This window comes from Elephantulus edwardii, unplaced genomic scaffold (genome assembly GCF_000299155.1).
Source record: "Elephantulus edwardii isolate Elephantulus edwardi_28Jun2011 unplaced genomic scaffold, EleEdw1.0 scaffold00008, whole genome shotgun sequence".
Taxonomy (NCBI): domain Eukaryota; kingdom Metazoa; phylum Chordata; class Mammalia; order Macroscelidea; family Macroscelididae; genus Elephantulus; species Elephantulus edwardii.
The window spans coordinates 9,626,943-9,639,496 of NW_006399758.1; the positions used below are offsets into that span (position 1 = coordinate 9,626,943).

General features: G+C 38.8%; 1 protein-coding gene across 1 annotated transcript in view; it reads right to left on the bottom strand.

Annotated features, from left to right (window-relative positions):
• The window catches only part of CPA6 (carboxypeptidase A6), a 557,716-nt gene that overhangs the window by 125,747 nt on the left and 419,415 nt on the right, over positions 1-12,554 (bottom strand). Inside the window, exon 6 of the mRNA XM_006880443.1 lies at positions 8,194-8,298. Coding sequence (XP_006880505.1) covers positions 8,194-8,298 — 105 coding nt within the window. The remainder of the gene's footprint in view (positions 1-8,193; positions 8,299-12,554) is intronic.

A 12,554-nucleotide genomic window follows, 5' to 3' on the forward strand; every position in this document is an offset into this window, starting at 1 on the left:
CGATAAAAATAATGCCCTAAAATATAATACTTTTAGACTATTATCTCCCCCATAGACTTCAATGCCATAAAAGTATTTCATCCAGTTTTTCTCAGATTATTTGTCTTTTAGGTTTGTGTGTGGATTGCCTGAAAGTTGATCTGTGAGATAAGGTGGAATGGATTTTGTTTCTGGTTTAAAGAGTGAACAAGCACTGTTGAGGAAGCTCTGGTGGCCTAGTGGTAAGGAGTTCCACTGCAACTTCAAAGTCATAAAGTTCAAATCCACCAGCTACTTTGTGGGAGAAAGATGAGCCATTTTCTCTCATATGATTATATTGCCTCAGCTATGGGTCAGTTCTATCTTGATAGTACATAACAACAACAGCAAGTGCTATTGAGGGAGCTTTGGTGACCTGGTACTGAGAAGCTGTGCTGTTACCCCAAGGTACCTGAGACGTGGGCAATCTTCCCCCATGCATTTTATTGCCTCTGAAAACCCACTGGAAGGATAGTTATGAGTCCCTTCCAATTCAACAGCAAAAATAACAAAAAAGAAGAAGTGCAGTTATCTTGTTATAGGATGTACATAGAGCTGGAATCAGAGAATTAAAAGAGAAGAACTCACATGACATTTATCAGGCTGAGAGAACTGAAAATTCAGGCCTTGAGTTGGAATACTGAAAGATGCTATGAGAAAAATCTTTATTTGGGAAGTATCAAAAGAAGATGGACTGAATACACAGAGTCACTGTACCCAAAAGAATTGATTGACATGGAAATATTTCATAAAGCAGTGTCTGATCAAGAACCAATGGTAATGAAGGAAGAAGTTCAGTTTGCACAGAAATCACTGGCACAAAATAAGATCCCAGGAATTGATGGAATACCAACTGACATGTTTCAATTAGCACATGCAACCCTAGGTTCTCACCAGTCTGTGTCAGGAACGTTGAAAGACAGCTACCTGGCCAATTGACTGGAGGAGATCCATATCTGCTCCCATTTCCAACAAAGGTGATCCAACAGAATGTGGAAATTATCTAACAATATCATTAACATGACAAGCAAACAAAATCCTGAAGCTCTTCCAAAAACAACTAGAACAGTACATTGATAGAGAATTGCTAGAAGTTCAAGCTGAGTTCAAAAGAGGCTGTGACAGCAAGGGTATCGTTTCTGATGTCACATGGATCTTGGCAGAAAGCAGGGAATATTAGAAGATTGCATACTTGCATTTTATTGATTATGCAAAGGCATTTGACTATATGAATAATAAAAAAAAATCCAGTGGTTCACATAGGGCTGGATTCCAGGTGGGGCAGGGGTCTGGAGCAGCCTGATTCTATAGAGCTTTGATCTCATTTTCAGGTGAGACATAAGGTGCAATGTTTATTAGCCATTGGGAATGAATTGATTTTATTCGGCCTCCTACTTAAAAAGGCATGGGGTCAACAGGATGGGTTGGCTTCCAGGTGGGGCAAGAGACTGGAGCAGCCTGGTTGATTTTACAGAGGTTTTTTTCATTAGGAGTCGTCTATGACTCAACGGCACTTAACAGCAGCACCACCAACGTGGAGAGAGTTCTATGGTCTGGTGGATAGAAAGTTATGCCACCAAGTCAAAGGTGAATGATTTTAATCTGTGACCCTCAGGCCTGGTTTTAATTGCTTTTGGTCTAACATTCTTCTAAGTGGTATCTATAGCACTGGTCTGTCCTTTTGCTGTACAGATTTTGCTGTCATGGTTTCGGTGATGCTAAACACTGTGACACTGATGTGTCAAATGCAGTAATGATTTCCCATTGTGAACAGTGTTTGATGGAACTCCTCGATTAAAGCAAGCTTGGAAGTAGGAGTGACATTCACTTCTGAAATAGCTTGCCTCCGGAAACTCTACGAACTTGGAGAAATGATGAAAGTTATATAAGTGTTCAGGTCTTTTGTTCATAGGGTTGCTATGAGTCGTCTACAACACTTAACAATAACAACATGTTTCACATTGAGAAAAACTGAATCTTAGAACATCTAATCATAATCATATAAAACTTATACCTAGACCAAGAAGATGTTGTCTGAACAGATCAAAGGAACACTGAATGGTTTAAAATAAAGGTGTGTGTCAGGCCTATATCTTTTTTCCATACTTATTCAGTCTGTATTCTGAACAAATCATTTGAGACTCTGTGAAGAAGAATGTGGCATCAGAATAAGAGGAAGACTCATTAACAACCTGTGTTATGTGGATGACACTACTTGCTTGCTGAAAGGACTTCAAATGCTTGCTGCAGAAGATCAAAGATTACAACTTTAATATTAATTACATCTCAACATCAAGAGGACACAAATTCTCACTTCTAGCCTAATAGGCAACACCATGCTAGATGGAGAAAAGATTGAAATTCTCAACAATTTCATCTTTCTTGGATCCATAATCAACAACCTTGGAACCAGCAGTCAGGAAATCAAAAGAAATATTGCATTAGAAAGTCTGTTATCAAGGACTTCTCCAAAGTACTGAGGAACAACGATGCTAGTTTGAAGAAAAAAATTCATTTGATTCAATTCATGGGCTTTCCAATTAGTTGCTATGTATCTGAGAGCTGGAAAATGAATACAAATGACAGAAAAAGAATCGGTTCCTTTAATTGTGGTGTTGGAGAAGAGTACTGAATATCTCATAGACTGCCAAAAGAACAAACAGCTCTGTCTTAAAGAAGATGCAGCCAGTGTGTTCCTTAGTAGCAAAGATGGTGAAGCTTCATCTCTCATACTTTGGGCCTGTTGTTAGGAGGGGGTGTTTCTTGGAAAAGGATAACATACTTGAAAAGGTGGAGGATCAGTGAAAGAGAGGAAGACCCTCAATGAGATAGATTGACACAGTGACTGTAGCAACTGGTTCAAGGATGCCAGAGATCCTAAGAATGGAGCAGGGTAGGACAGGTTTACATCTGCTCCCCCCTCTTTTTTAAAAAATTGTGATTTTTAACAAAGATTTACAGAGAAATTTGGATTAGATCACATTTTTCATAGGGTCACTATGAGTCATAGTTGATTTGATAGCACATATTAGCTATAATAAGAAGGCCTGTTAAAGAGCCATAGATTTGAGGGTTCCATCATTCTACTTTCCTTTCATATATTTTATTCTGTGTTTCCCCCCTAGTCTATCCAGATAATTCTACTTTGATACCTAATGGAGTGGTCAACAGTGATAACTAGGCACCGTTCTTGTTTTACTGGTGATTGTGTATTAAAGATCTAAAATAATGTGAAAGAGATGATATTCCATTGCTTGGGAGGTTTAAGATTGCTATATCCTTGATATTTCCATTCAATCAGCTCCCCAAAACTATATTTATAGGAATAAAGGCTTCAAAGCAGGATTAGGATATTTCTTACAAGAGTAAAATGTGTAAATTTTGACACACTTCACTCATAACTACTTTTGATATCTTGGCAGCTACAATGGTGTCACAAAGACACTGGGGAGAGTGATCCCTAAATCTATTACCTTTGAGTCAACTCTGACTGACAATCATCCTTTCTGACAGAGAACTGACCTGCAGGATTTTCGAGGTTCAAATTCTAATGAAACTGACTTCCATATCTTTCTCCCACAGGAGTGGCTGGTAAATTTTAACCTATATAACAAGAGGCCTTCTTCAATGACTTCTAGACCTCATTTTTTCCATTTTTGAAACTGTTGTTCTTTTTCAAGTGGGAAATGTAACTTACAGAGTGAAGGAGCAAGTGTCAGCTATTTCAAGGGAGAGAAGCATTCAGGAGATAGCAGAGGCACTGAGATTATCTAACTAATCTACATATGTGACACGATCCTGGCAGGCAGGCCTAGGTCAAGGAGCTTCTCTCATATTTCGATAACTAGAGCTCAATCTTAGTTAACATGTCTTACGCTTAGGCCAAAGGTCATCACCTCTCAGTTGACATTCAGTGTTTATATCTCTTCTTTTCCCTGAGGTTACAGTTTTTCCTTTCTCTTCCTTGGAAATTCAGCTGAAGGAACAGGGCTGCCATACAGGATTGTTGCTGTTTTTAGGTGCCATCGAGTATGACTCATAGGAACTCTGTGAACAACAGATCTGAATTCTGTCCTATCCTGTGTCAACCTCACAATCTGACACCCTCAAGCTCATTGCCACAGTCACTGTGTCAATCCACCTGGCCGAGGATCTTCTTCTCTTTCACTGTTTGTTTGCCATACCTCCACCTGCAAAAGTCCAGATGGTGCCATTCACATCTTATGAGACAATTTTACAAGTCATCTCCATGTATTCTTTCCATATAACTACCATTGGATTCACATTATTTCCATTCACTGAAAAACATCTACTAGGTTTCAGATATTGTTCTAGGTGCTGGGGATTTGGTACTGAGAAACACACAAAGCCTCTGTCCTTGTGGTTGGTGCAAAAAAAGAGGTGAAATAGCCACATGAAGAATTAATACAATTTAAATATTAAAAAGAGCTTGCTCATGTAGAGGGGTGAGAAGATACTTTATCTGGAGTGTCTAGGACATTTCTTCACTTCATCAATACACAGGAGTATAGTCTGTAAACAATAGATGTCGAGCTTGAAACAGCAGACAGTACGTTATGCCTGCACCAGACATTTATTGGAAGGTAACTTGCTCAACATTTCTTAACCTAAAGAAACTAAAAAAATTAAGCCATGAATTGCAATACTTAAGGACACTATGGACAGAAGATAGAATGATCCAGGAAGCATTAAAGAAGATGGAATGGAGTACACAGTGTGACTGTACCAAAAAGAAGTGGCTGACACGAAAGAATTTCATGAAACAGCATGATTTAGAGGCAACGGTGAGGAAGGAGAAGTGCAGGCTGCTCTGAAGCTCTTGACAAAAAATAAGGCTCCAGGAATTGATGGAATACAAATTGACGTATTGCAACAAACAGGTGCAGTTGCTGCCCTGAACATGCTCACCAGGTATGCCAAGAAATCTGGAGGGCAACTGGCTGGAAAGGATTAATATTAATCCCATTCCAAGAAAAGATGACTGACAGAGAGTGGAGATTATCACACAATATCACATGCAAGCAAAATCCTGCTGAAGATTAAAAAAAAAAAAGACTGAAACAGTGCATTGACAGAGAACTACCAAAAACACAAGCTGGGTTTAGAAGCAGTTGTAGGACTAGAGACATTATCACCAATATCAGATGGATCTTGGTAGAAAGCAAACAGTATCAGAAAAATGTTTACCTGTGTGCTTCATTGACTATGCAAAGGCATTTGACTGTGTGGATCACAACAAATTGTGGCTAAATTTGAGGAGAATGGGAATCCTAGAACACTTGATTGTGCTTATGTGAAACTTATACTGGAATCAGGAAGCAGTCATTAGAACAGAGCAACGAAACACCACATGGTTCAAAATCAGCAAAGAAGTGCATCAGGGATGCATTCTATCTCCATACCTTTCCAATTTATATGCAGAACAGATCATTCAGGAGGCTGGGCTTTATGAGGAGAAATGTGGCTTCAGGATTGGAGGAAGACGTATCAATAACCTATGTTATGCAGATGACACAACACTGCTTGCTGAAACAGAAGATGACCTGAAGTGCTTGCAGCAGAAGGTCAAAGACTATAGTCTTCAATATTTATTGAAGCTCAATATCAAGAAAACAAAGATTCTCTCCACTAGGCCAATTTACAGTGTCATGATAGATGGTAAAGAAATTGAGATTGTTAACAGCTTTAGTTTGTTTTATCATCAACACTTTTGGTACCAGCAGCCAAGAAATCAAAAGACAAATTGCATTAGGAAAGTCTGCTGTCAGGGACCTCTCCAGAGTACTGAGAAGCAATGATATCAGTCTAGAGACTAAGGTGTGCCTGATCCAGGTCATGATCTTCTCAATTACTTGCTATGTGTCAGAGAGCTGGACAATGACTAGGGCCAGCAGAAGAAGAATCTATGCCTCTGAGTTGTGGTGCTGGAGAAAAGTCTTGAACATAACTTGGACCACCAAGAAAACAAATCTGTCTTGGAGAGGGTGAAACCAAATTTCTCCTTGTAGGCTAGGATTTTGAAACTCCACCTCACATACTTTGGGCATGTGGCCAGGAGGGTCTGATCCTTGGAGAAGGACATCACGCTTGGACGGGTGGAGTGAAAGTGCATGAGAGGAAGACCCTGGATAAGAAGGATTGATACAGTAACGGGAACATGGGGTACGTTTGTTGGAGTCAGTGAGACCGTCTCAGGACAGGGCAGGGTTCAGATCAGCTGTACATAGGGTCTCTTTGTGTCACAGGTGACTAGATGGCACATAACAACTACAACAGCAGTACTGTTGTAATTCTCTCAGTAACTGGGGTAATAAGGGGGGGTGTGTCAGAGAGGATGAGTTTGGCTCAGGATGAAGCAGGGTTCTGAGCTATTGCACATAAGTTGACGGTACTTAATAACAGCAATAACAATACAACAGCTGTTGTATTGGGTGTTATAAAAAAAAATTCTAACTCTTAGTGGTTCTTTGTGACAAAGTAGAACTCTCTCAAGGGTTTTCTTTGTAGTAGTCTTTACTGAGGAGTCCTGGAGGTGTAATGGTTTAAGTATTCACCCTATAACTGAAAAGTCAGCTGTTTGAATCTAGTAAGTGGAAGATACAATAGTTTGGTTCCATATTTTCTAAAGATTTTAGCCTTGAAAATCTTCTACTCTCTACTATAGCAGTGCTATGAGCCAGAATTGAAGGAAAGGCAGTGCATTTGATTTTGATTTTAATCTTTATTGAAGCACATAGCTGGGTCTTTGACCCATAGAGCCATCAGATAGGTTTAACTTTCCAACTCTCTGGTTTGCAACAGATAACTTCCCCACCTGGGCTCCTTACCTACAACGTGTTGGAAGTGGTTAATTCTTATTTGTGTTTGCGCTTATTCTAGCAAGGTGACATGGTGTTTGAAGAGAAAATTAATTACTCAATATACTGAACAGGAATAGTTTGAAAGCTTTGTTATACAATATTTATAAAATTTAGGAGTTTTTTTGAGTTTGGTAGTAGAAGTGGCAGAGAAACAGATCTGGCCAATTTCAAGCATTTTTGACATTTGGGGAAAATATTTTCCAAGTTCTGGCAGAGTTCTCCAAATCATAGACACATCATTAGGCACATCATTTCCCCATAAAACACAGTAAAATGTAACTGAGATATTTAGATACCCTTACTAATTCTTGATAGGTACAGGGATAAAGAAATGGATAATGTTATTTTTCTAGATATGAATCTTCTTTTTTTGGTCTCCATTTCTAGTACTAGTAGGGGTTTTGTTTTGTTTTTTTAGTTCTTTCTCTTTTTTAAAAAATGAAGACATGAAACTTGAAAAAACTCATGCAAATTATTGCATTGTGGACAAAGACTAAAGAAGAAAGAGTATCAGAACACACTAAGAAGTTAGGCCAGGACGTAGTCTTGATAGCACCTCCTCTGTACACTAGCCTTAGAGGACTCAAGGTTCACCTGAACCCTTTAGAAAATGGGAAACTATTAACTCATGAAGCATTAGGGACATTGAAAAAGAACTGAAATTTAGGATGATAAATCTACTGTAGCAGAAAACCATAGGTATCTAGATTACACATTCATTTAATTTGGATGGCACTAAGCAATGACTTACCTTATTATTGGAAGCATATTTGAGATCACTTTTAGGGGCAGCTAAGATAAATAGGCTGGAGAGAGGATGAAAGGCACCCAAGCATCGAGAACTCTCCTTTATAGGGTTGCTATGAGTTGCCTGCGACTCGACGGCACTTAACAAGAGAAATAGGATTTTTCTGCTCTGGACAGCATATTAGAAAAGAAAAAGAATAAGATACTTCTGTGGAAGAAGATCACAAATTAGGTTTATAATCTCTTGATGTCTAAGGGATTCTATGGATGGTTCCTAATTTGTCACCACTATACAAAGACCCCACAGACTCTTTACCTTTTACAAGGGTTGGTCATTCTTATCTTCAAGCGCAAAAGTGAGGATGAACTGAGCCAGGGGTTACGGGAGGTCTTCAAACACATGAAAGCAATTCACATAATCCAGGTGTTAACCATTCAATTGAGTATCAAGGGTTTCACATTCCCACGTTTGTTTTTTGAACAGAATAAAAACACGTGGAAAGCCCTGACTAGCTCAAATGGACATTGTATAAAGGGTTTAACTTACTTCTTTTATAAACCATTGACAAAAGGCAGGACCGATCCATTCTCGTGCATGAATACCACAGTCTATCCAGACAGCTCTTTTGTAAGCGCGAGATCTTCTGCCCAGCTGAAAAGGAGAGTATTCATAGTAACCAACTAATGCTTTTATTTTGGGTTCACTGACCAACATAATTCAATAACTTCCAGTATAATTCTTCCTATAAGTTAATGCATTAAGTGGTGGGTCATAAAAAAGAAAAATAAATTTCTACTTTCTTTAAGGAATTTCAGTCATGTTTACACAGAAAAAAAAATTTATTTGCCTGTTTACAGATCTATGAATCAGAAAATAGACAAGAAAAAGAGACTCAAAATATGTTTGCTTCTCCCCTTTGCAATGTGATTATAAAATAAAAAAGGTTAATTTGTCTACTTCCTTCTCTCCTTTGTTTTAATAGACGTGTTAAAGAAATAAAGTGAAACTTTATCAGAGAGTAAAAAGGAAATATCAAACAATATGTTAATACTGGTTGATATAATTGACAGATTTTTCTTTATAAATCATCTTTTATTGACAGAATTTATCACCTGATTTCAAGCCCAGCAATCTATAGGTATCTCTTATCATTATATTTACAGAGACCTAGTTTTTACCCGTATATTATTTCATTCAATACTCTTTAAGGACATTCTTTGTATTGTGGTAGAATATATATGACAAAACATTGCTCATTTTAACAATTTTTAAGTACATAATTTGATGACATTAATTACATTTACCAGGTGCAACAATTACTATTGCTTTTTTATTTCTTTTTTCTTGTGATCAGAGTGAAAGTTTAAAAGCAAAATTAGTTTTTCACTCAACCATTTATACTTATTTTATAACAATACAATAATTACAATATCCACAATATAATAACATTTCCCTCAGTTATTCCCTGTAATTCTGATTTGCACGAATCCTTCTATACTCCTATAAGTGTTTTCAACAGATTGAGAAAAAGGCTGTGAAAAACATAGGAAACACAGAAGAATTTGGAAAAGCACCCCACCAAAAACCCCCACCAAACCACACAATACCAAATAAAAGTGAAAATTAGAATAATATAAAATCAGCAAATTAAGACTCAGAGCATTAACACATTGAGAGAAGAAAAGAACAGAATTGGGTCAGTCAAACACAGAATTGCTGGAAAGACACTATTAGTTTTAGTAGTTTTTCATACTTCTAACCAAAAACTACTCTTTAAGCAGTAACTTCCTCTTCCCAGCCTCTGGTAACCACTAGTAAATTTTTATCTCTATGCTTTTACCCAAGAAGTTCCGGAGGCGTAGTGCAGAATACCCATTGCACTTCCAAATGAAATGTCAGTGGTTCAAACCACCAACTGTCCTGAGGGAGAAAGATAAGTGTTTCCTCCCATAAAGATTTACTGCCTCAGAAATCTGGTGGAGCTTCCACATGAGTCAGAACTGATCCAATGGCAGTTGGTTTTGATTTATTGCATGTGCTTGCCTATTTTAGATACTTAAGTGGAGTCATCTAGTGTTTGTCAAGTTTATCTATATCTATATAAATATATGTAAATATATAAATATATGTAGATATGTTGTTGTTATGTGCCATCGAGTTGCTTGCGACTCATAGTGGCCTTATGAACAACAGCCCTAAACCCTGCTCTATCGTGTGCCAATCACACTGCCTCCAACACACGCATCCCAATTACCCCAGTCACTGAATCAATCCATCTCATAAAGGGTTTTCCCATGCTGCACTGTCCCTCCACCCTCCCAAGCATGATGCCCTTCTCCAACATGTCCAAAGTATGTCAGACGAAGCCTCAGAATCCTTTCCTCCAAGGAGCAGCCTCATTTAACCCTCTCCAGGATGAATCTGTTTGTTTTCTTAGCAGTCCATGGTACGCTCAATACTCCTCCAGCACCACAGCTCAAAGGCATCGATTCTCCTATCCTCCCTAGTATTGTCCAACTCTCTGATGTATAACAAGTGATTGCAAAGACCATAGCCTGTATCAGATGCACTTTAGTCTCCAGAGTGACACCATTGCTCTCCAGTACTTTGGAAAGGTCCCTAACAGCAGACTTTCCCATCGCAATACATCTTTTAATTTCCTGGCTGCTGGTGCCAAGAACTGTTGACTGTGGAGCTGAGCAAACTAAAGCTGTGAACAATCTCAATCTCTTCACCATCCATCCTGATGCTGCCAATTGGTCCAGTGGTGAGAATCTTTATCTTCTTGATATTGAGCCTCAATCCATATTGAAGGCTGCAGTCCTTGACCCTCTGCAGCAAGCACTTCAGGTCCTCCTCAGCTGAAGCAAGCAAGGTTGTGTCATCTGCAAAATGCAGATTGTTGATAGATCTTCCACCAATCCTGACGCCATACTTGTCCTCATAGAGCCCAGCCTCCCAGATAAATTGCTCTGTATTCAGGTTGAAAAGGTATGGAGATAGGACACATCCCTGGCATATGCCCTTCCCAATTTTGAACCATGCAGTTTCCTTGCTCTGCTCTGACGACTGCCTCTTGGTCCAAGTATACGTTTCGCATTAGCACAATCAAGTGTTCTGGGATTCCCATTCTCCTCAGAGTCAGCCACAGTTTGTTATGATCCACACAGTCAAACGCCTTTGCATAATCAATGAAACACAGATAAACATTCTTCTGGTATAATGTGCTTTCAGCTAAGATCCATCTTACATTAACTACAATATCCCTAGTACCACAACCCCTTCTAAACCCAGCCTGGACTTCTGGAAGTTCTCTGCTGATGTGCTGTTCCAGTCATTTTTGGATAATCTTCAGTAGAATCTTGCTTGCATGTGAAATCAATGATATTGTTCTATAGTTTCCACACTCTGTTGGGTCACCTTTCTTTAGCATGGGAACAAATATAGAATCTCTTCCAGTCAGTTGGCCAAGTGGTTGTTCTCCAGATTTCCAGGCACAACTTGGTGAGCACATACAGAGCTCCCTTAAATTATCAATGAACTTTGAAATGGTTTAAGAGTAAATGGTACTTTGAATGTGTTCAATGTTGTATATAATTCCCCATCCCTTGTCTTCTAGCTATAGCCTTGTAGCTCTCCATCCCCTCTTAGCTAAACTTCTAAAAATATTCACCTGTATTCACTGTCTCTGTATCCTCACCTCCCTTTCAGACCTTGACTCACCATCTTGCTCCCACAGTGCTTCTAAAACTGCTCTTGCCAATGTCAGTGATGACTCCACGATTGTTTTTCTTCCTTTCTCTGTGACATCAGGTCTCAGTTTGTGGCTACTCTTCCCTTATCCTTTCCTTTTCTTGTTTTTCATTTCCACTGAGATTTCTATGACTCGTGATGATCTTGCGTTGAATATAATGAAACACTGCCCATTTCTGCCCCATCTCCACAATCATTGACACAATAAATTCCTTTGCGGCACCTACTGTGTCAATCCATCTCAGTGTTTCCCCATTTCTTCAGCCCTCCATATTCCACCGTCCTTTTCTTGGACTGTGATAATTAATTTCCAGGACTCTATCTTCTCACTCCATTGATCCTTTCTAGGTTTAACAATATGTTTGCTCCGAGATTTCAGCAGTCAATCAAGATCTTTTTCTCTTGGCATTCTACTGGGATATTCACAAAAATTCTTTAACCAACAGAAATAGCCTTTTCCTCTAAAACCTAGTAACTTCTTCTCCTATTAGTGAATGCCACCATCTCTACCTGTCCCAAAATATGAACTTCATCCTAAATTCATCTTTATTTTAACCACCAACACTGGTGATTATTAATTCTAAATATCTTTCTAACTTGCTCCAATCTATTGTCCTCACTACTGCTACCCTGTTATCTCTGCATTCACCCCCTAAACCACTGTGATGGTTTCAGGCCCTCTTCCTTCTCTTCTAATCCAGTCTCCACACTATTGTCAGTGTGAGCTTGAACATGTGCTCACACACGTACAAAAGTGTCCTCATTATATAAAGGATAAGTCTCATCTTTTCTTCACAGTGTCTAATGACTTCGTGTCATCTGTGCCTCTGATCTAGCTTCATCTGTCATTCATCCACATATTTTAAAAGCAATCCCTCAAATACATTCCCTCCTAATGTTCACATTCCCTCCTAAGCTTGGAATAGCTTCCTCTAACTTCTCTACTAGGCAAACTTCAACTCATGTTCTAATATACGCATATTTCTCTTCTGAAATGCCCTCCTTGACTCCCCAAGAGAAAACAAGTATGTAACCCTTATGTTCCCAGAATTACTTAGGTACTTTACATCATAAATACTGGTTGATTTGTGGCATGTCTGTCCTCCCCACTAGTACATATTTCTTGTCTTTTCATCTTTGAATCTCCAGGGATG